General features: G+C 40.5%; 5 protein-coding genes across 7 annotated transcripts; 2 read left to right on the top strand and 3 right to left on the bottom strand.

The window, feature by feature from the left end:
* Positions 1 to 187: 187 nt before the first annotated feature.
* On the bottom strand, positions 188 to 2,225 carry synj2bp (synaptojanin 2 binding protein). The gene is made up of 4 exons (XM_062469320.1): positions 2,027 to 2,225; positions 921 to 1,057; positions 675 to 770; positions 188 to 389 (listed from the first exon to the last, which is right to left on the bottom strand). Exons 1-4 carry the CDS (start codon positions 2,166 to 2,168, stop codon positions 240 to 242), a joined length of 525 nt encoding a protein of 174 aa, XP_062325304.1. The 5' UTR covers positions 2,169 to 2,225; the 3' UTR covers positions 188 to 239.
* Positions 2,226 to 2,481: 256 nt separating this feature from the next.
* On the bottom strand, positions 2,482 to 8,335 carry lgals3a (lectin, galactoside binding soluble 3a). 2 transcript variants are annotated; one of them, XM_062469275.1, is made up of 6 exons: positions 8,156 to 8,335; positions 7,680 to 7,697; positions 6,827 to 7,546; positions 5,717 to 5,805; positions 3,802 to 3,958; positions 2,482 to 3,342 (listed from the first exon to the last, which is right to left on the bottom strand). In XM_062469275.1, the coding sequence occupies exons 2-6, from the start codon at positions 7,692 to 7,694 to the stop codon at positions 3,181 to 3,183; spliced, it is 1,143 nt and encodes a 380-aa protein (XP_062325259.1). In that variant the 5' UTR covers positions 7,695 to 7,697; positions 8,156 to 8,335; the 3' UTR covers positions 2,482 to 3,180. The 2 variants fall into 2 exon arrangements, with proteins under 2 accessions (XP_062325259.1, XP_062325260.1); XM_062469276.1 differs by lacking the exons at positions 2,482 to 3,342; positions 3,802 to 3,958; positions 5,717 to 5,805 and adding an exon at positions 6,211 to 6,548.
* A 608-nt stretch (positions 8,336 to 8,943) lies between these two features.
* Positions 8,944 to 13,802, top strand: gmfb (glia maturation factor, beta). The gene is made up of 7 exons (XM_062469170.1): positions 8,944 to 9,079; positions 9,917 to 10,013; positions 10,111 to 10,160; positions 10,582 to 10,633; positions 10,727 to 10,807; positions 10,911 to 10,984; positions 11,273 to 13,802. Exons 1-7 carry the CDS (start codon positions 9,077 to 9,079, stop codon positions 11,342 to 11,344), a joined length of 429 nt encoding a protein of 142 aa, XP_062325154.1. The 5' UTR covers positions 8,944 to 9,076; the 3' UTR covers positions 11,345 to 13,802.
* A 184-nt stretch (positions 13,803 to 13,986) lies between these two features.
* cnih1 (cornichon family AMPA receptor auxiliary protein 1) lies at positions 13,987 to 19,167 on the top strand. Its single transcript, XM_062469169.1, has 5 exons — positions 13,987 to 14,250; positions 15,003 to 15,071; positions 17,414 to 17,526; positions 17,850 to 17,993; positions 18,158 to 19,167. Exons 1-5 carry the CDS (start codon positions 14,170 to 14,172, stop codon positions 18,183 to 18,185), a joined length of 435 nt encoding a protein of 144 aa, XP_062325153.1. The 5' UTR covers positions 13,987 to 14,169; the 3' UTR covers positions 18,186 to 19,167.
* cdkn3 (cyclin dependent kinase inhibitor 3) lies at positions 18,974 to 22,032 on the bottom strand. 2 transcript variants are annotated; one of them, XM_062469165.1, is made up of 8 exons: positions 21,899 to 22,032; positions 21,393 to 21,472; positions 21,190 to 21,245; positions 20,985 to 21,029; positions 20,569 to 20,791; positions 20,413 to 20,444; positions 20,216 to 20,319; positions 18,974 to 19,891 (listed from the first exon to the last, which is right to left on the bottom strand). In XM_062469165.1, exons 1-8 carry the CDS (start codon positions 21,917 to 21,919, stop codon positions 19,802 to 19,804), a joined length of 651 nt encoding a protein of 216 aa, XP_062325149.1. In that variant the 5' UTR covers positions 21,920 to 22,032; the 3' UTR covers positions 18,974 to 19,801. The 2 variants fall into 2 exon arrangements, with proteins under 2 accessions (XP_062325149.1, XP_062325150.1); XM_062469166.1 differs by having other exon boundaries at positions 21,928 to 21,951.
* Positions 22,033 to 22,291: the final 259 nt, after the last annotated feature.

The raw sequence follows: 22,291 nt of genomic DNA, 5'->3' as shown, positions 1-22,291 counted from the left end.
CAATGTCAGTTATCAAACAATTTAGGTAATCTCTATGGCAAGAGCAACATTTTTCATATGGGTTAAGCAGCTACGATCGTCTCGAATTACTTTAAACATAAAGACACTCATCAGCGATATGAACATCTGTAACTCAAACAAAACATTGCTGACGTTTACATCGTTTTGTTTTTGTGTATTTTCTTGGCCTTCAGCAAAATGTTATGTCCCAGAGATTGCTCTTTGAAAGATAATGTTAGTTAGTGTCTTTTAAGCAGGGGCTGGAAACGCATGTACAGCAAGGCCAAGATGGCGGCTACCCCCAGGGTAGCCGCTAGCAGCCCCAAGGACGACACAGGAGATTCACCATCCGGCTTGGAGCTGGAGGGGCCATTCATAGGCATGGGCAGCTGCCGAGAGAGAGAGATAAACATATAACCCACCCCCAACCAGAGCATGCATCTTGGCATAATACGTTTTAAATTTATTTGATATTTATAACAAGTACAGTTACATTGGAACTCTCGGTTCTGCTCCTCTTGAATGGTCCATAGTGGACTAACCTAAACTCTATGGTTCTAAATCTTAATTTCTACATACAAAACTCCAATATGAGTCCATATAATTTATCAACAGTATGATATGCGGGCTGGAATGGTCTCAGAGCAGGCAGGGGTGCCTGGGGTCTGACTCACTCTCTGCTGGATACGAAGCTGAACATCCTCCCCTGCAGACCGGAACAGCTCCACTGCTGCATTGTGGGACAGATTCTCCAGCTTGTGTCCATTAATCTAGATAAACAAAAACGTTTTAATGCCATATAGTAATATTTAACTAGCAAAAAGAAAAACATGAAACGACAAGACTGATAAGCATCTGATATGATAAACTGTTTTTTCTACCCTGCCCCTTCCTTCGCTCTGAACAAAGTCCATCTTTACCGCCAAGATTTTGTCTCCTTCCTGCAGTCTTCCGTCCAGTGCTGCTGCCCCATCCTCTTTTATTTTGGCTACATATATCCCACTGTCATTCATTACATACTGCTGGTCCAGACCACCAACTATGTTGAAACCTAGGCCTGGGGATACAATGGAGGCAAAGGACTGTGAATGAGTTCATCCTTTAAGGAAGAAAAAAAAAAAACATGGAGGATAATTTATGAGTACCAAAGGAAGACAAGAAACAAAGAAGAGAAACAGAAATAACGTTTATTTAAAAATGTAATACACATTGGAGACCCATACACACGGGAGGGCAAGGGAATGGCTGATTAGTTAGAATGCATTTATCTTGGCTCTGGAGGGCAAAGTTCAATAAAAATCGGGCTACTCAAGCACAAGGTATTCGATTGTGAACCTCTTGTCTGGTGACGTTTCAACGTCAGTCCCCATAAAACATTACATAATTAACCAGGTTTTTGACGATTACAATCCAATACTGTGGCGAAACCTGGGTGGCTGTATGTCAATTTCGGGACAAATGCTTAAGGTTATTCGTACAATTCCAGGGTTCGAAGGATGAGACATTTTCCCATGGCCAAAAATTTGTAACAGATCTGTTCTCCACGAGCCAAGTACTGTTTGGTCTGCGAGTCAGCGTGCATCGACATACCAGTTTCAGTTAGGAGTCAGAAGCAGATACTGTAACACGCTTAAACTAGTAAAGCTTAGTGTATCTCGGAAGAAGTTCAAGTTGGCCTAATGAATGAGTCTACCTGTTAGTTAGTTAGCTAGCTAGCTAGCTACAGTAACAGCTAATAGCCGGCAAAACTTTTGTTGTGTCGCATTTATAAGGATACAGTGCAATAGTATTGAGTTCCCAGAATATGCCAATGTCTTAATCTACCCACCAAGCTCGCAATTGTTAACGACGTAGCCTAGTTACTTTCTAGCTAAATACTCCCAGCTAGCTACGTAGTTAGCTGGCTGGCTAACTAGCTAGAAAACCAGCAACGCAAGTAATCTTGGCAAGCCAGTGCCAGCAAGCTATTTGGCTTGGCTAGCTAACCACTTTTGACATCCAGTGAAAGTGGGGGTTTCAAACTCACCAGCTGGTCCCCTTTTCAATTTTATATCCAACACTTTAGACGCAGAATACATTGATCCATTCATGATGTCAAGATCCCGGGCAATGAGAAGAAACTGTGATTTGGACAGATAGCTAACAGTTTCATCTGAAGGTGAACTCATGCAAGACTTCTGCGTCTGCTGCCACCTCCAAAAGATTTACTCTTTTGAATTTACTTATCGACGAGTTTCTGCCCTCTAGTGATGGTGGACACACACTGCACTTGCATCTTAACCTTTAATCCATTAAATCGATGTATTGAAACATAAGGCTACTTTCTGATATACCGGGAAAACATACTTGTGATACATATTACGTTTTTATTATTAGAGATTTATTATTAAAGTCCCCATTATGACTAGGCAGCTGTAGTTGGCAATAATTTGCCTTACATATTCAAAGTAAATTTAAAGGTATCTATAAAGTAATAGCCAGTTGTCAAAATTCCTTTATTTATCAAACCTTTTTTCAACATCAGTCCACCTTCTTTGGCAACAGTTATTCTCTATCTTACAAATTGAGTACATTAATGTAACTTGCCTTCCTCATGATCATGCAATAGTCATTTAAGACTATAGTACATGATTAATATTGACAAACAAAGGGTATACTTTTGCCATGGCAATACTAAAATATAATCTGTAATAATAGGGTCTGGATTCGAATTCATTGAGTCGTGCCAAACTTAAATAAAGTAGATTATGTTACATTATGTTGTGTCCATGAACACACATGCATCATAAATATAAAACATTATTATTAATTCAGGGATTGTAGAGAAAACAATGAGTAGGTATAGGAACTAGACAGAAAGCCAAATGCAAAATAACTACTATGTATATAATATATGTAATGGAAATGTTTAGGACTATTAGTTGTCTTGACTTATAACATCATGCAGCATCAAGTACTTTATCCCCCCCCCGTTTTAGTAGCCTACATCTTTTGTGTTAACATGTTTTCCATAGCATGTGTCATCGCTTGCCTGCTAAAAGGTATAGATAGCCATGACATACACATATTTGAAAGTGACCCCAAAAAACCTTGACCTCTACCAAATAAAGATAAATTGCCTGCTGTATGGGAACAGCAGTGTTTCAGTCAGGCGGTCAGTGTTGAGCTGGACCTCTCCTCTCACACATCGATCATGCTTGGAGCCACATTGTAGAGATTGACATCCCCAACCACTCTTAGCAGAGTCACGTCCTCAAAATCCTCATCTCTGTGTTCGTACTCCAGAAGATGGTTCTCGTCCACGGCTACTTTGAACGCGTCCTCCTCCACCAGGATCTTGATCTGCAGGGGGGAAACAGCCACAACATGTATTCGTTAAGCAGACAGCTAACCTTTCCCCAAAATCAAAAAAGGGGGTTGGTGGAGAAGACAAAAGAGGACACATTTAAGCCCAGCTTCCATTAAGTAGAAATTAGTGTACATCAATGGTGATACACTGATATGCAGTGATTACATTTACATTTAGTCATTTAGCAGACGCTCTTATCCAGAGCGACTTACAGTACAGTAAGTACAGGGACATTCCCCCGAAGCAAGTAGGGTGAAGTGCCTTGCCCAAGGACACAACGTCATTTGGTTGCACAGCCGGGAATCGAACCAGCAACCTTCTGATTACTAGCCCGATTCCCTAACCGCTCAGCCATCTGACTCCCCTGATTACACTACAGTAGTAGATATGAAATAAATACCATACAGTAACGATGTGTAAATGCTGTACTGTGTTGTTGTTCATCAGGTTACCTCAAAGCGCCTTCCTGGGACGAAGGGGAACCCCCCGTCCCTCTCCTCAGGACCCCAGCAACCATCCAGATTGGAGTTCCGGACCACGCTTTTCTCATGAAACCGAGGATTAAAGTGGAAGACTATGTCTTCACCTTTGATGAAGTCAATATGGAACCTGTAATTTATTAAGAATATGAGACAAAGTGTGATCTACAACCCCAATTCCCAAAAGGTTGGGCAATGTGTAAGATGTAAATGAAAACAGAATGCAATGATTTGCAAATCTCAAAAACTCATGTCATTCACAGTAGATCATTGAAAACATATCAAATGTTTAAACTTTTATAGAAAAAAGCCAATTTTATAGCCACAACACCTCTCAAAAAAGTTGGGACTGGGGCAATAAAAAGGCAGGAAAAAGTATGTGTTACTAAAAATAAACAGCTGGAGGAACATTTTGCAACTAACTAAGTTAATTGCAAACAGGTCTGTAACATGATTGGGGATAAAAAGAGTATCTTAGAGAGGCAGTCTCTCAGAAGTAAAGATGAGCAGAGGTTCACCAATCTGCGAAAACCTGCATATACATATTGTGGAACCATTTCAGAATAATGTTCCTCAAGGTAAAATTGCAAATACTTTGAATATATCATCATCTACAGTACATAATATAATAACATTATTTTGAGAATCTGGAGAAATCTCTGTGTAAGAGACGAGGGGGAAAATACATTTTGCATGCCTGTGATCTTCAGGCACTCAGGCAGCACTGCATAAAAACAGGCATGATTCTGTAATGGAAATCATTGCCTGCCTCCGAAACATCTCCAGAACTCATTGTCTGTGAACACAGTTTGCCGTGCCATCCACAATTGCAAGTTAAAGCTCTATCATGCAAAGAGGAACCCACATGTGATCATGATCCAGAAACACTGCCATCTTCTTTGGGCTAAAGCTCATTTAAAATGGACTGAGGCAAAGTGGGAAAACTGCTCTGTGGTCAGACAAATTGAAATTTACATTTAGTCATTTAGCAGACGCTCTTATCCAGAGCGACTTACAGTAAGTACAGGGACATTCCCCCCGAGGCAAGTAGGGTGAAGTGCCTTGCCCAAGGACACAACGTCATTTGGCAGAGCCAGGAATCGAACCGGTAACCTTCAGATTACTAGCCCGACTCCCTAACCGCTCAGCCACCTGACGCCACCTGAAGGCCTTGCAAATTTGAAAATATTTTTGGAAACCTTGGATGCTGCGTCCTTTGGACTAAAGAGGAGGGAACAACCGGCTTGTTATCAGCGCTCAGTTCAAAAGCCTGCATTTCTGATGGTATGGGGGTGCATTAGTGCCTATAGAATGATCAGCGTGCACATCTGGAAAGGCAACATCAATGCTGAAAGGCATATACAAGTTTTAGAGCAACATTTGCTTGTATCCAGGCAACATATTTTTCAGGGAAGGCCTTGCATATTTTAGGAAGACAATGTTAAACCACATCCTGCATCTGTTACAACTGCATGGCTTGGCAATAGAAGAGTCCGGGTGCTGAACTGGCCTGCCTGCAGTCCAGACTTTTCACCAGTTAAAAACATTTGGTGGATCATGAAACAAAAAATATTACAAAGAAGACCCAGGAACGTTGAGCACCAAGAATCCTGTGTTAGACACAAAAGGGACAACATTCCTCTCCCACAACTCCAGCAACTGGTCTCTTCAGTTCCCAGACAGATACAGACTGTTGTTAAAAGAAGAGGGGATGCTACAGAGTGGTAAACATGGCCTTGTCCCAACTTTTTTGAGAGGTGTTGCTGCCATCAAACTCCTGCTCAATATCTTTATCACAGTAGTGCATAATACCATGCAGCACAATCAACAACATAAAACACTTTTTTTTTTGTGATAGTATGATGGTGTGAACTATCTGGAACTAAACCTGTCAGCTCCAGGCATGGGTTCCCCCACCACTGTGATCATCAGATTGGGCATAATACCAGCATGAAGAGGGAGGTTATGTGGCACCATCTGAAAGAGACAAGATATTTGCAGACCATTACAAAAACATGCCTTTCTTATGGAAAATAATTAAATAGCATGCATATAAACTTATGGCCAAAATTAAACTTCACCGTGAATCATCTGTTCCTTGGTTGAGAACGATCCAATTGTAAAACCTCACCCACATTCCAAACCGCACAAGCCTAATGAGTCATAACCTCAGTATATCCACATCTACACTGTACACTACACTAATGGCAGATTCTTTCTACAAATAATGCAGCATTAGAACCTACTTTCAGTTTAAAAACGGTGTATAAATAGTATTAAATAAATGTTTCCTGATGTATTTATTATGGGCATGTTTGTTTCCCCCAAATCCTCTGCACTACAAATTATCTTAATAATATAGATGTGTCAAGTTCAAAGAAATAATGTGAAAATAAAATAATTTTATTAACTGATTGTGAACACAAAACATACAACACATCATGTTATTGGTATATTTTTGCATTATTGAAGCAAAGAGAACACGTGGCTAAGAACAGATTTGTATTTCATAATTTGTTGGTGTGTCCTTTTCAACATAGGTGAGGCACCGGCCATTATATTGCACTTCAATTAAAGTTAATTAAAGTTAAACCGAAGTCCATTATGCTGCATCTCTTGTTGGCTACTCAAAGTTCATCTGCAGGGGGTGATGTCATCGTCCGACTGAAAAGCTGAGTAGTTCATTCATGCTTTCAAAAATATGGAGGATTATATCTGGGCTGAAAAACAAGAATTTTAGATCTTCAATAACCTTTTTTTCTTTACAACTTTGAATGTTGCTTTGAAGCCCCAACAACTGATCCTGTTCCCAAACACAATGCTACTGGACCACCAGACGACACCACCATTATACCCTGCAGAAGCAGCCCCTCAGAAGAGCCAGAGTGCGCAGTTGGGGAAAGAATAGCAGCAGATACTCAAGCAGAGATCAGAGACATAGATGAAAACGCAATGAAGAAGCATGCCAGACGCTAACCTCGGTAGCCTGGATACTCACCAGCATGCCTCCCGGAGCAGAAGGTCCTCCATATGGCCCCATAGGCCCCGGGCCAAACGATCCAGGGTGACCGGGCTGGGGGGGGAAGCCTGCCCCACCTGGGGGACCCCACGAGCCAGGAGGGATCGGGGGAAAGGCTCCACCTGGGAAAGCTGGAAAGGCCCCTGGGCCAGCTGCAGGGGGGAAGACTCCTGGGCCCCCCGGTCCATACATCCCACCACCAGGTTGAGGCCAGCCTGGCCCTGGGGGGGCACCTGGGCTGGAGGGGAATGGCCCTGGGACTCCAGAAGGGTATGGCATTCCTTGGAACTGTCCAGGGTCTCCTCCAGGGGGGTACTGCCCAGGGAACTGTCCTGGTGCTCCAGGGCCTGAGGGAAACTGTCCGGGAGCCCCTGGTCCTGATGGATACTGTCCAGGTATCCCTGGGCCTGGTGGAAACCCACTGGGGGCAGAGGGTGCTCCAGGATACTGCCCTGGTGCTCCAGGGCCTGAGGGAAAGGGTCCCTGGCTTCCAGGGTACTGTCCTGGAGCCCCTGGACCGGACATGGGTGGTCCCCCAGGAAACCCTCCAGGAGCAGAGGGTTGGGTAGGAGCTCCAGGGGCAGCACCAGGCCACCCTGGATTAGTAGCAGAAGGAGCACCGTTGCCGGGGGCAGATGGGTTGGTGTTTCCCACTTTTCTAGATTGATCTGGGACATCATCCGAAATGGCATCTGCCAGCTGCATGTAAAATAAAAGATACCATGACCTCCAACATTCATAACCATACATTTCTAAGACTAACTACAGTAAGGGAGAACATTCCAACTATGGCTTTACTCTTTCTGGATGGAGATTAAAAACTTGAACTCACCGAGAAATCAGCCATGTTCTAAGAAGGAATTAAACAGTTTGAGTTAAAAAAAGGGCAGTCTTATGACATTTGAGTCCTTACAGCAAACTAGCAAAGCTATTCATATTGCCGTTAATATGTAATGTTACCGCTTAACGTTAGGTGGTCTGAAACAAGTCTGAATTGGCTTTCTATTAAAGTTACAGTAACATTGTGAGACACCTTCAAGAGGCATCAACTGAGAAGACAATTTGGATGAATACTGCTTTTCAGCTCGTTGTTGTTAATGGAAAAAGTCAGCTAACTACAGCTTTTAATTTTAATTTAGTTTTAGAATAATGGAACAGCATGTCAACCCATCAAGCTAGCTCGCTAAATACTTGGCACAGCTAGCTACCAGCTAGCTATGTTTCTTAAGATGGTTGTTGTTTAACGTTAGCTTGCTAACTTACAATAAAAGTTTAATCTAAACTAAGTACGTTTGACTTTAACATTACCTCGCCACAAAATGGATGCCTCTCAAGAATTCAACAGTCAGCAACACAACAAAATGCCTGATGAAATTTAAAAGTAGCTAGGTACTAGCTAAAACACAGGCAGTGCAGCTGAGCTTGTTAGCTAGCTGCAAAAATATCCAAGCAAAGGAAGTACACACTCACGCCTCTACAATGACGTAACCACAGGGTGGAACCAAGGGGGTGTGTGTACCATACCAAAGTTCATATTAGATCCCGTCCGACCCTCTGAACATACAAAAGTATTTTTTGTCCATTAACACAACTCAAATCTAAATTGAATTCTACTAAAGCTGTCACTAAATTCTTAAGACATTTTTTTGTTGGTGTAAAGGTTTTTTACAGTAACACAATATAATTATCAGCCTGGCCTTCCGACACCGTATTCTGAGAAAATATTTTCTCCACTGAGACGATGTGCAAGATTTCAAACATAAAATGGGAAATGTATACATTTAATGCACTAAATCTTAGATAATCGACAAATTACAGTTACAATTGTGTTGAGGCCTAAACAGGGTTCTAAACTTCCATGTCACTTTGTCAGAGGTGTTCGTTGAGCAAACTTTATAACAATTTAATAACATAAGCCTAGTAGCCATTTAGACATGTAATTTTGCCATTGTTACATTTGCCACGAAAAGTGTACAGCTGTGCTGAATGCTTTGGCTTTTTGTTTATAAAAACAAAAATAGGATAGATCCTTCCGCATGCTTTACTGACGAGTCAATGCAACATCGCTAGGCACATTATTTTCATGATAGCTACTGGCTCCTTTAAATACATGTTGGGTGGGATTGGCTAGCTAGTCCAGTCACAAAATGATCGATGTTGAAAAAAACCTTTGATTTAGCACTGCCCTCTTCAGGTCAACATAGTTCTTGAGCCTGAGCTTCAGAGAAAATGGTAAGTTATTGCGTATATTTCGACAGAAAATACCACACGAATTTCATTCAGCCTCGCACTTTCATGTAACAATGGGTTTGCGGCCATTCTTTTATTTAACGATCGCAAAGCGTATCCATATGTTTCCAAATGCAGTTCCACCCAACCCAGTTCAGTGTGATGTGCTGCAACATGCCTCGGAATGGAGACCAGAAAAGCTAGAGCTAGCTAGATAGCTAGTTAGGCAGGTAGCTAACTGATCACCTTGGCATGGTCTTAATTGAGAGTTAACGAGTACCTAACTTGCAATAAACTTGTATGTCCCCGCCACCGTTTTGTCTGCCCAGTGACATTCCATTTTTTTGTTCGAATAAACGTGAGGTGCTTGCCAGTTTCATGTTCAGATTGCTACTAGCTAACCAGTTGACTTATTTCCTGTTAACTAGTGGTGCTAGCTAGCTACTGTACTGGGTACTGTACTACTGTAGTTGGCTGACGTCTCCGTGGCTTGAGATGAGACATCAGCTGATCAGCTGATCAAATCAGAGTGCAAATACACGTATTATTGATTTGGACAAAGGACTAAAGAATGAAGAGCCTCATCATATGCACATGAGAAGATTTAGCATTTTGGTATGTTTATGAACCTGCTATGACAAATAGGACATGTTGCGTTGGAAGTTTATGAAACAGTTGACCACACGCACAAAACGCGTAGGCTATGCTTGTACCACGGTATTTGAATGCTTATAGTACAGTATTTGTAGTACAATAAACTGTACATTGGCTGTAGAATGCGAGCAGAAACCTCTCGACTGAACTGATTAATTGTTTGCATTACTCTTGACTGTATTTTAGAGTGAATCACTGGTAGTTTGTGATGTGGATGGAGAGTTGGTAAAGAAACTTCGAGAGTTCCGTTTCCGGAAGGAAACCAATAATGCTGCTATAATCAGTAAGTATTTTGGTTATATTATTACAGAAACATGGTAAGTCTGGATTTCATTATAAAAATCCTTTCTTCTAAAATGCATGTTATCTATGTATTTCAGTGAAAATTGACAAAGACAAGCAGCTTGTAATCCTGGATGAAGAACATGAGGCAAGTCTTTTTTTAATTGTGTAACATTAAGCCACTTGCATCCAATACACACTGCAGTTTTAGTTTAGTGATCATGAGAACTTGAGTTAAGTGTTTAAAGTATGTAGCTGCTGGATTTTTTCCTGCGCAGGTCTGCCTAATAGCAATGTAGATGTTTTTATTACTGGACCAGCTCTAGGACAGAGCGTATGGTTCAGCTAGGTTTGGGATGCACAGTCTACAAGCACCGGAGAAGAATACGCATTTTTAACGCAGTTTTAGTTGGCCCGACCTTATGATTAACTGGATTTTTTTGTTGTTGTTGAATTTTCCCTTTTCTTTCAGCTTCTGTGATTTGTAGGGTTCACATTTTCCAGGCTCCTCAACAAGTGTCTGAAAATGTTATTGTGAGTCACATCTGTATCATGTCTTTAATTTTCAGGATATTTCCCCGGACGATCTGAAGGATGAGCTGCCTGAGAGACAACCTAGATATCCTTTTATCTCACTGCGATCCTGCAGCTAAAGTGTAAAAAATTGCTACTATCATTACAATTCTACATAATTTCCCTTAGCATTATGTACATTTGTGGTGTATAGCTACAAGTACCAACATGACGATGGTCGTGTGTCTTATCCTCTCTGCTTCATCTTCTCCAGTCCAGTGGGTAAGATTTAGAACATGAGACCATGGTAGACCATGTTTGTTGGCATATGAGAGGCTCGTTCTCTAATTGTGTTCCTGGGGGGGTGGTGGTGGTGTTCTTGTAGGATGCAAACCTGAGCAGCAGATGATGTATGCTGGGAGCAAAAACAAACTGGTCCAAACGGTGGAACTGACCAAGGTTGGTGAGCTGTACAATTGCATAGTTTCTCCACACTTCATGATTGACCAACTGCCAACTGGTATGATCTTAGTGTTATGAAGCCTTTAAGGGACTCATACTTTTCATATGCATGTGTGGTGGACAGGGGAACGTTACTATTGCTTGTTGTATTAAATACTGTAATTTGTGCTTTAGTGGTAAATTATTGCAAATGTTCTTGGAATCATATATATTTCAAAGAAATCACAAATGACTCGTGAAGAGTGGGGTTACTTACTCATAATTTGATCTATCTCGTTTTGTAAGGTTTTTGAGATCAGAAACACAGAGGATCTCACCGAGGAGTGGCTTAGAGAGAAACTTGGGTTCTTTCGCTAAAAGCATCTGATTCAATGAACTGAGATGTCAAAAGGATAATCAGGACAACCCAGTGTGTTGTCACATGAGGAAAAAACACTAACTAATTTCCCATCCTCTTTTTACCTCTCACATAATCTTTCCCAACGTGCCAGTTCTGTGTGTCTGTTTCTTAGTTACACTCCCACATACAACAGGGGAGACATCACCTGAAAGGGTGTGTTCTCCTCTAGTTATGTTGAATTTGGGTGCAATTAAATGGCATTAATATCGTTTTTTTTCTTTCTATTATAGTTTACAAAGAGTGAATATGGAACTAAAACCACTTTTTGTTTTTAGAAAACTTTTTTTTTTGTAGCTGATCATGAAAGTGGTGGAAAAAAGGTTCTTGTTCATTTGATGAACACGTAATTGTAGTTTTTTTTTATCAAGTCAGAAAGATATGACCTAATATAGTGTATGCATTACTCTGGCACCTAATTAGATTATGTCCTTGTCACATTCTACCTTTCTGGAAAAACAACATCCGAGGCACACATGCATTCTCTTTTTTAAATTACATTTTGTTAACTAAATTCAGTTTCTTTTCACTTCATTTGTTTGGGTGTCTTTCACTCTAAGCACTCCTAAAAGTAATCCCCTGTATCTGCCGTCCTTGTTAGGCTCGAGTGGGAGTTTCATATCTCTAGTCATCACTGTTTTGAGGACAAGCTGTGCAAGAAAGAACCACACATGATGTGTTATATGACTGACCTGTGGGATATACAGAGCACAACACGTTCCAAAACATATTTTTAACTGAAACATTCCTGCACTTGAGTATTTATGAAAATGTTTACTTGAGACTAGAAAACAACCTTTTTGTAATCGTGAAGGGTCCAGGATACACTGCATACTGGGTGGCATTAGTTGCCAGCTATCTACTGGACCATCCTAAATAACACTACTGTTTCTGTTGATAGATTATCATCAACTGTTGATGAGCATTTACAGTTTTACTGTAAGTTTGTAATGAAAGTTGTTAACCTTCAGTCAGGTTAATGTATTGCTGTGGTCCAGACCTCAAAGTTCCAGGTTGTATCGTTACAGGGCAGCATGCATTTCTAAGTTATTGTAATACCTTCCTTAAATGTCAATGCTGCTGACAGGCAAAGTTTGCTGTCATCATTTTCTAATTTGGGAGAAAATAAATGTTGTTTTTCTATTCAACAACAATGAATTTTAAATATGCCAAGAGTTGCTGAGTGTAATGAAGCTTTGAAGCACACCCACAGTGGGAAGAAATAGTTATGGAAGCCAAAGCAGAATTTTCTTGCCCGTCAAAACTGAGACATTGTGCATGTTCAGGTTTCTTGTATACCTGTGTCTTATGTCACTCAAAACCATACTCTTACAATGATTTATGCCTTGTCAAACAGCTTGGTCATAATTTATGTTTGTACTGAATTTCAGACCAAAATGAACTGAGGATATACAAAACAAAATAGAATAATGACATTCGACCACATATTTCCCTCTGGTGAATACATGATCATTGTAATTATTTTAGTTATTTACTAATGTCAACATGAAATGACCTTAACATTTTGATCAGAAACTGCCTTGATGTTAAATCGTTGAACTTCATCAGTGTATAAGCTGTACAAGATTGCTTTTACTCTGAAACTGTGCAATTAACTGGTAGTATTTTTATAAACTGCTCAGAAAATGTTGCGGGTAACTGTGAAATACAAGTGCATGCTTTTTGTGTCAAAGTTTGAATTATGACAGAAAACTCCCCCAGGTTCAGATTTCTTGTGCATGTTCTCTGTTTAAAGCGAATGTATCTTGACTTTAAATTTTACTTACTTTGAATTCTTATCAATGCAAGCAATAATCAAAACAAGTTTGCATGTTGCTTCTTCAGTAGGGGGGAGAATACTAGCAATACAGACACATATATTGCATAGGATTTATGTAAATCTTTCTCACTGTACTTTTCAAAGGTTGTGATGTTCACTCAGTCCTCTAAAAAAGCTCAGCAAAATCTTAATGGATAATATTTGATAGAATTATTGATTGTTTCATTTGGCATGATAAACCATTTTAGAAACAGTCATTTTTATGGGTCTACATATGCTTTAGGCAAATTAACTGAAAAAGTACATATGAATGACAACCATTTGTGGTTTTTAATCGTGTATAATGGTGTCCTGTGTCTTATCTGCATTAATGATAAAAACCTTCTCTCCTCTGTGGTGAACTTGTAATATTTGGCCTCTGAAGTCTTTTAAATATTCTTAATATATGTATTTTCCTACAGTATTTCTGTACTGTATCAGATCAAAAGGCTTATTCTTTTTGTTTAAATATAAAACAGCATCTGAAACGTGACATACCTAGCTGCCTACGGGTGTAAAACCTGTGGACCTTTGTATTTTTCCATGCTTTATACAATGTCTTAATTGCCATTATCCCAATAAAATGACAATGATGTTCACTGTTTTGTTCAGAGTCAAATATATATGTATGTATTTGTAAAAATAAGTCCGTAGGAAATGTCTTCCTCTGTTGGCACAAAGGATTTTGATCAACATTTGACAAGTTATGTTATACTGATGACAACTCTTGGCTACGTATAACAGACAGCATACACAGATGAACTTTTCCTTTGCAGAACCTCGCTAGAGAATCTTATATCTGGCCAAATCTTGTTTTTGAGGCAGGAATGACACTGTAGTCTCGCGATGTGACTGGCCACGCATTTTGTTCTGAATCCCTCTGAACAGCAGCTGGTGAGGACTGAGGAACCACAGGGATACGCTGCGGCTATAGACATTAGCCAGTAAGCAAAGCTAGCTACAATAATGGCGTTCACATTCGCGGCCTTTTGTTATATGCTTGCGCTTCTGCTGACTGCAGCCCTAATTTTCTTCGCCATTTGGCACGTAAGTACAGTTATCTTGCATTGTTTGCTAATACGGTAATGTGATAAAAACCTTGTGACCATTTTTGCTAGCTGGGTAGGTTAGCTAGCCAATGTTCATGCTAGCTTGTTGTAATGAACCAGTTCTAGTACGTTGTCTAGCAAGCTAACGTTAGCTCACACAGCACCATAAGAAACGGATCCACGATGGGCTGCGCACCTGATCCTTACAACGTCAGGACCAGTATCATTGTCAAGTCAAATATCGATTAAATCATTCGATATCCTTAATGTTACAGTACAACGTTGCGCAGCGTAGGGAACCTACGTACTATTATAGAATGAATGGCACACCCAAATGTGGCGGTGAGACTGGCTAGAATGCTAGCTAACTTTAGGCTAACCAGATAACTTGCACTAGGTTAGAATAAACAAACCAAGATTACTTTGTTTTCTTTGGAATGAATCACACTCGCATTTTTTATCGGAGACCTTTCTGAACCATCTTTGGTCTCTAAGCGCAATCATGTACTGTGTGTGTGTGGTTAACTAAGACCCCTGCTACTAGTAGCTTCCTGGCTAGCTTTCTGCTTTTACTAAAAGAGCATGAAGTAGCTAGATATCCTGTACATCAAGCACGTCCCCTGCCTGAACACTTCATGAGTTACGTTCATGTTGTTGGCTAGTGCCTCTTACGATGGTTAATTGCCTACATTACATCATCAGTGAATAAACATGTAGCTAATTCTATCGTCCTATGTTATTTTTCTCCAGATTATTGCATTCGATGAATTGAAGACTGACTACAAGAATCCCATTGATCAATGTAACACACTTAATCCGGTAGGTGTCCACTTGTACTCAAGCTTTTCCAGTTGCCTCCTTTGACTGCATGCAGACTGCTTTAGCAAGTGTGTATCTAGCTACCTAGGAAGTTAAACCAGCCTGTTTTCAATAATCTTCTCTGCACTGTTATGCTAAATAACATGACTGTTATTAATCGAGAGTGATCTTGTCAGATGACAAATTCTAACGCATTTTGTTTTGTTTTTCTAATCTGCTTTTTACATTTACATAACGGCATAAAGACAGTTGAAAAGGTCAAAAAGATTAAAAGAGTCAAAATTGCATTGAAGGTTTGTACCAATCTTCGGTTAAAATGCCCGCCCAGTTCAATTAAATCCAGTCTGTCATTCTGCACGGGGGAGTGTTTGCAATTGTCTTTTCAGTTAACTCAGAGGAAAGATTCTCTTTTTGTTTGATTTATTTTTGGTGTTGTGTTTTTAGGGTTCAGTCATTTTACAGTGAGGGAGTGGTGTGCTGTTGGTGATCTCTTATTTTCAATCTTAGAAATGGTGTTGTCCTGATATGGTTAAAACGTAACAGTTTCCCCATTTTAGCTTTGATAGTTGGATGTGTCTGTTTGTATTATTATTTAAATTGCTAGTTGTCATAGCTGCAGATTTATTTTAAACAGTTTTGAAACAAAAGCTTGCATAATAGTTCAAAACGCTGCTGTGATGATGCTTCGTGCTTACAGAAGAATCTTCAGAATCATTGGGTCACTGTCCGGTAGCAAGGTGTGCAGGTCCAATGCTCTTATTGGTAAATTAGATAAATGTTAACTGAAAAGACTTGCAAATGCTCAGAACTTGCATGAAGTTTTACAACCTACCCTTTGTTTGCATAGTGTTGTAATAATTATGATTATAAGATACTTTCAATATCCCAATAAATGACAATCATTAGTGTTAATCACTTGAGCACTGCCTGTGATAAGACCCAAACTCTTATTTTTTAAATTGCAGACAATCCTATATTTGGCCCATTGTTCTAATACAGATAATAGGATTTTTAATCCGAGGGGATCTCTTTCTGGATTAGATCATAATTGAGCTGTGGATCTCAGGGCTCGGTAGTCTTTACTTTGTATTGCCTGGGTGCACAGAAACAAGCTTTAATACAGATCAGTCCCAGAGAGAGAAATATGCACAGTTCTTAACTAAAACAAATGATTTTATTTGGTATATGATGAAATTAACTAAATTAATGAATAATTTGAGGAATTGATCATATATATATGAACACACGATATTGCATATTTTCATGGGTTAAAATATAATTTCATGCTATTAATAGTGTCTTTGAAAAGCTATTAGCAAATGTACACCAGATTTTCTTGACTGGCTCAGGCTTACATCACTTGGGGGTACAGAACAGATGGTAGCAGGGTCTTAATTCTCTCAAGCTCAGCAATTTTTAGGGATCACTGATTGGATGGGGAAGTAAGTAGGAGGGGCTTATCTGTGTAGAACCATGGACATGATGTCCACTCCCCCACCCTCTCCCCAAGATGGAGTTAACACTAAATTACTGACAAAACTTTATCATTATAATGTTGAACAACAGTTTACATTTGGCAATACAGTGCAGGGCTTTTACCTGTCAACCCTATCTCCTGCACCCTCTTCCTACATGCCCATTCACCCCTTCATCTGTGGACTGTTGGTAAAGCCCCACTCCTCTCCCCCCCCCCCCTCCCCCACATGAATGCATGGCTTCCATGTGGTGACTCCATCTGCCCCCCCCTCCCCCTGCAACGCCCTACACTAGTACCAGCAGAGGCACTTTGGAGAAGGCTACAGCATTTCGACTGCTTGTCCACACACAGCGCATGGTCGTCTTGTCAGTGTGCACCCCGTGTGAGGGGATGTTGTGCTGCAGGGGTGCTGTTGTGAGCCTAGACCACCATGTTAAGATGCACACTGCCCCAAAGACCAAGGTGTGGATGCCCTGTGGTCAAACCTAGGATGCATGTCACACATGTCAGTCAGCTGTGCATGATGGGAGATGTGGTGTAAGTGCCCTTTGAAAGTCAACATTTATCTATGCCCTGTTGTCTATCTACACCCTTGTAGTATGGCTGTAATGATATTCGCACAGCAAGGAGAAAACCGTCTGTTTTAAGGGTTTTCTCAAAAAGGTTTTGTATCTGCTTGTGTTGTAAAGCTTACTCATGTTCATGGCGTGGTCTGCGTAGTCAAGTTTCATACAATCTTAACATCTTCTAATTACATAAAGGGTATTAGTTGGGAGTCAATGTTTAGTTATTTGTCTGTTGTCTGAGTTTAGGGGACATGTGGGTGGTTGCTCCTACAATGCTGATCGTGTTTTGACTGTTTCAGCTTGTGCTCCCGGAGTATCTCATTCATGTGTTCTTCTGCGTGATGTTCCTGTGTGCTGCGGAGTGGCTCACCCTGGGCCTCAACATGCCCCTGCTGGCCTACCATGTCTGGAGGTGGGTCTCTGTTCACCTAGCGTTTCTAGAATGTCATATATTTACTTCCCCACTTTTATCCAAAGATTTATAAAAGGTGGGGGTTTGAACCGGGTACCTCTAGATATGTAATATCTAAGACTCTACCTCTGAGCTACCACTGAGCTACCACTATCTCTGACCCTCCTGTGCCAACCTAAATGTCACCCAGCTCCTTAGGTCAGTTGAGCAGTGGCTTTATAGCTCAGCTATGGCAAACTAAAAACCTTTCACAGTCGCGCCTTTCTGGAATAACGTTGTTTTGATCTAAGTGAGTTGTGATTTAATGCTTGTTTGTTGTGCAGGTATACGAGCCGTCCAGTGATGAGTGGCCCAGGGCTGTATGACCCTACAACCATCATGAACGCTGACATCCTGGCCTACTGTCAAAAAGAGGGCTGGTGCAAACTGGCTTTCTACCTGCTCTCCTTCTTCTACTATCTCTATGGGTATGGACACTAGTTCATTACCTTTCAATGTCCAGTCTTCACTTCACCTTGTAGATGATTTGTGCAATTTCTGCTAGTGGATGAATAAAGTGCCCCTTCTATCTCTCAATCATCTATCCCCATAAGACAGTAAGATGTCATTGTAATTTGTGTTTTATATTCAGGATGATCTATGTTTTGGTGAGCTCTTAAAACGGAGAGAATCCTGTGAGTCAGCATGTGGAAGTGGATCCACTGTGCTTGGAGTGTCTGGAGCAGAACTGGCCTGCTGGAGCCTGTCAGCATCATGAGGACGAACTCTCTCAACCCCCCACACCGTGCAGAGCGCCATTTTGGAAACATCTGTCCCTTTTAAAAATATATCTTGGACGCAGCCGTGTTGTTCTGAAGTTGAAAGTCATATAAGAGGAATAACAACCTGGACTCTTTTTTATTTTCATTCTTGCTGTGATGATTTAATGCTTTAAATTGAAATAAAGTTTTTTTTTCTTTTTATACCCCATCCATTTTTGATTGTTTACAGAATAGTAGGCATTCTTATACAGGGAACTTTATCAGTCAAATCCACAGCTGTTTGCTTGACTAACTATTGATGGTATTGATCTGCTTTTGATGTGAAATGGATGCCCAGCTTTTAAGAAAAAGTTTTGTCTTTTATCAACATGACGAAGTAGATAATTGTAGAAAGTTGAATATAGATTTTGTTGCCACAACACAGGTATGAAACTCTGATCATAGATTGGTTTAAGAAGTAATTACATAAGAAAATGTATCACTATGGAAAATGTCTGCAAGAAGGACAATCAATACAGTTGTCACAAGATACATTTTCAAACAGTTTGATATAAATCTCCATTCTTTCTAAAGACATGTCATCGCCAACTCTTGTTTCAATAATAAATGTTGTCGACCCATCAAAAATAAATCCCAAATTGTATGAATGAATGGTCCAAAATGTATGAGGTCAAACTCCCCTCCAGTTGTTTTTATCACTTTTTAGACATTATCTTGTCCATGTCATAGACGTTCTTGTCCACCAAATATCCGATCATTAGACTACTAAAATCGTAATGTATATTTTCAGTAGATTTTGTGACATGTTTTTCAAGGATGTTCTACACTCCATTTTCATGATATTACTAAAATGATCATATTGCAGGAATAGTGAGTTTTTTCAAGGTTTTGTTTGCAAATATTGGACCATGGGACAAGCGGTCTGAAATAAAATCAGCCCTAAATCTATTTATTGCCATTTTCATACATTATCTGGGAAATAGGAATATGCGATGTATTACATGTTTTAATTTAAGTACATTTGTCAATTCAGTTCCAACAAGTCACACCCAGTGAATACAAATTTTAGTTGAAATGTTCATAATAAACCTATCCCACTCATATCTGTTTTGGAGTTTATTTCGAAAGTTCATGCTAACCAACAGTGACAGAACCATAATGAACCATATTACCACAAACACCAGAGCAGGTAGAGTAATGACAATGAAACTTGGCCTGGTTTATCACCTGTGTGTGCTAAGAACAATATATAGTATTTAATCTAGTGTGTATGTGTAAACCTACCTTAATGTGCCAGTAAAATCTGATTTAGTTCAAAAATTGACCAATGTTCAGATAAGCACATTTCTCAAATAAATGAGGATTCAGCTGCACCAACATGATCATGCCCTCACTGTGAATTCTGGTTCTTATTTTAAAGTGCAAACACACCAGACACCACATAATTATTCAGGGAATGTTGTCTAAATGAGGGACAGATTTGAACACAAACTCCAGATTTGGGGGGAAAGTGATCACCGAGACACAGATCGTTCTGTTGGGACGACTTTGCTCTCCTGGTAGGCTGAGACCCTCTCACGGAACTCATGCAGGAAATTGTATTGCTGTAGAAAAAAAAGATACAACTCTAAAATGAGGGACAGATCCTTTAAGTCAGTGGTTCACAATCCTGGTCCTCAGGGACCCCCTACCCTGCATGTTGGAGATGTTTCCCCCTTCCAACACACCTGATTCAAATAAATGGTCATTATCAGGCTTCTGCTGAGCTTCATAATGACCCATTCATTTGAATCAGATGTGTTGGAGCAGGGAAACATCTAAAACGTGCAGGACAGTGGGCCCTGACGACCAGGGTTGGGAACCACTGCTTTAAGTAGTGAATGAGTGGTGGCTGTATTATAGGTAAGACGTTGATATGGACATGTCACCTTGACCGTCTGTATGGCTCCACTCCCTCTGTGCTCCCTCAGGATCTCAATGGCTTTGTTGGGAGTCATTGTCACTGACAGCTGCAGCAGCAGACACACAGCGACTACAGGCGGACAGGACATGCTCAGTCAGTCAGGGTCACGAGACACTGACATTTAAACAACACACAAAACACGCAGACAAGAATGATTCTTACTTAATCCAGAGCGACCCAGGCCTCCATAACAACTGCAGAGGGGGGGGGGGGGGGGGGGGGGAATACAGCAGTGGTCACGATCATGTGCTTGGGAGTGCCTGTTGGCATGGCGATGAGTTTAAAGGCAGGATCTTAGAGATATTCTATAATACTCACTGGATAACAGTCCTCTGGTTGTTCTGGAGGTTGGACTGAAGCTGCTCCAGTATCTGGCAGCATTGGTCTAGCTCAGGAGTGCCCCCATCTGGGAAGGGCATGTGGTGCACCCTGAGGCCTTTCTGCCTGTAGGTGTCCAGCAGGCTGGGAACCCTGTACTTGTGGAGCTCTCCTCTTGTGCAGAACACAAACACATCCTCCACACCCTGGGCCTGAAGCTCACCTAGCACAGAAACAAGAAATTATGTGAGGAGAATGCTCTCACATAGCATTACAAGATGAAAGACAACATCACAGGCCTCACAGACTGTTACAAGAAAATGAAAGAGGGTTGGATTCATCGTCAGGCAAAACATCATCATTAAAGAACGTTTCTAGAACATTATCTGAGAAAATGACACTTGAGGTCGTCTTACCGACATCTCTCTGCAGATTTCTTCTGACATCTTTAAATTTGCATCCTACAGTCAAACAAAACCACTTCTCGTTATCATCTTGTTGTTTTATTTTTGAGCCTCGTCAGAAGAAATGTTTTTGTTACTTGTGACAAAGTTATGTTATCTCGTCATGGTTAGTCAAAAAAACACCACAGCAAAGAATAAAACTGTCGCTGCACTTCACCTGGCAAAGAACATATACCGAGAAACTGGGAACACTCGACCACTGACAGAGGTAACCTTCGAAAGTGAAAACAACGTTAAGAAAACAACAACAATAGCATTTATAGTAAACTATAAAACAATACCTAATTATGTTTAAATTAAAACTATCCATCCATCATGCCAGACCTATGACAACTACCCTAACTCTGTTAGTCTACTTACCAGGAGACCTGTAGCGGTGTCAGCTGTTCATCCCCTGTATCTTCGTCATCAGATGAATCGAACTCGCTTGTCCTCATATTCTGCTCAAAATAACCAAGAAAGAACAGCATAATCACACACATGTAAAACACAGGCAACTTGCATCCTAAACTAAACGCTGACTAGTACGTCTGTATTTGCCACCAACCCTCAATGACTGCATATAATAAATAATAAGTTATTCTAGCTAGCTAGCATAGCAGGAAAACTAATGTAGCTAGTCTGGCTAGGTTAGGTACAGTACTGTAGATCAGTGCGTGGCCCTAGGGCACAGCTACAGTAGCTAGACTAGTTAGCTCTAGCTCTAGCTAGTTCTACAGTAGAGCTATTTCAAAATTGCTAGCTAACTACAGTAGCTCTACACAGATCAGCTTTAAGTTATAACTCTGAAAGGTGAAAGTGTGGAATCCAGCTGGAACTGCGTAGAAAGAGAGAAAAAAACTACTGTGTACAATTAGACTAGCTACCTGTTCCTTTGTAACCTTCATGCACGTACCAACCACTGTTTGCTATTTTGACAGCTGTCAACCCAGCTGCACTTAACGGGCTGCAACAACAGCCTCGATTTAAAAACACATATGAGCTTGTAAGCCAATGAGCGCCTCTCTTTATCTAGACACGCCTACTTGGGGTATCCTCGAATTCAACGACAATACACTCCACCTACTGGGCGGAGTGGAGGTTTTCATTTCATTAGAGTTGCTAAATCCACCTATAATCTCCGTGAATGCAAACAACAGACGATGAAGCAATAAATCTCAGCTGTCATCAATATTGCTGGATGAAACATGATTAATAATCATAAAACGTACAACACCATATGACAGCCGACACAAAGTGTAGCTTTTAAAGCATCTATA

This window comes from Osmerus eperlanus, chromosome 9 (assembly GCF_963692335.1).
Source record: "Osmerus eperlanus chromosome 9, fOsmEpe2.1, whole genome shotgun sequence".
NCBI lineage: Eukaryota > Metazoa > Chordata > Actinopteri > Osmeriformes > Osmeridae > Osmerus > Osmerus eperlanus.
The sequence above is the reverse complement of the archived record's forward strand: the minus strand, read 5'-3'. Positions and strand labels throughout refer to the sequence as shown.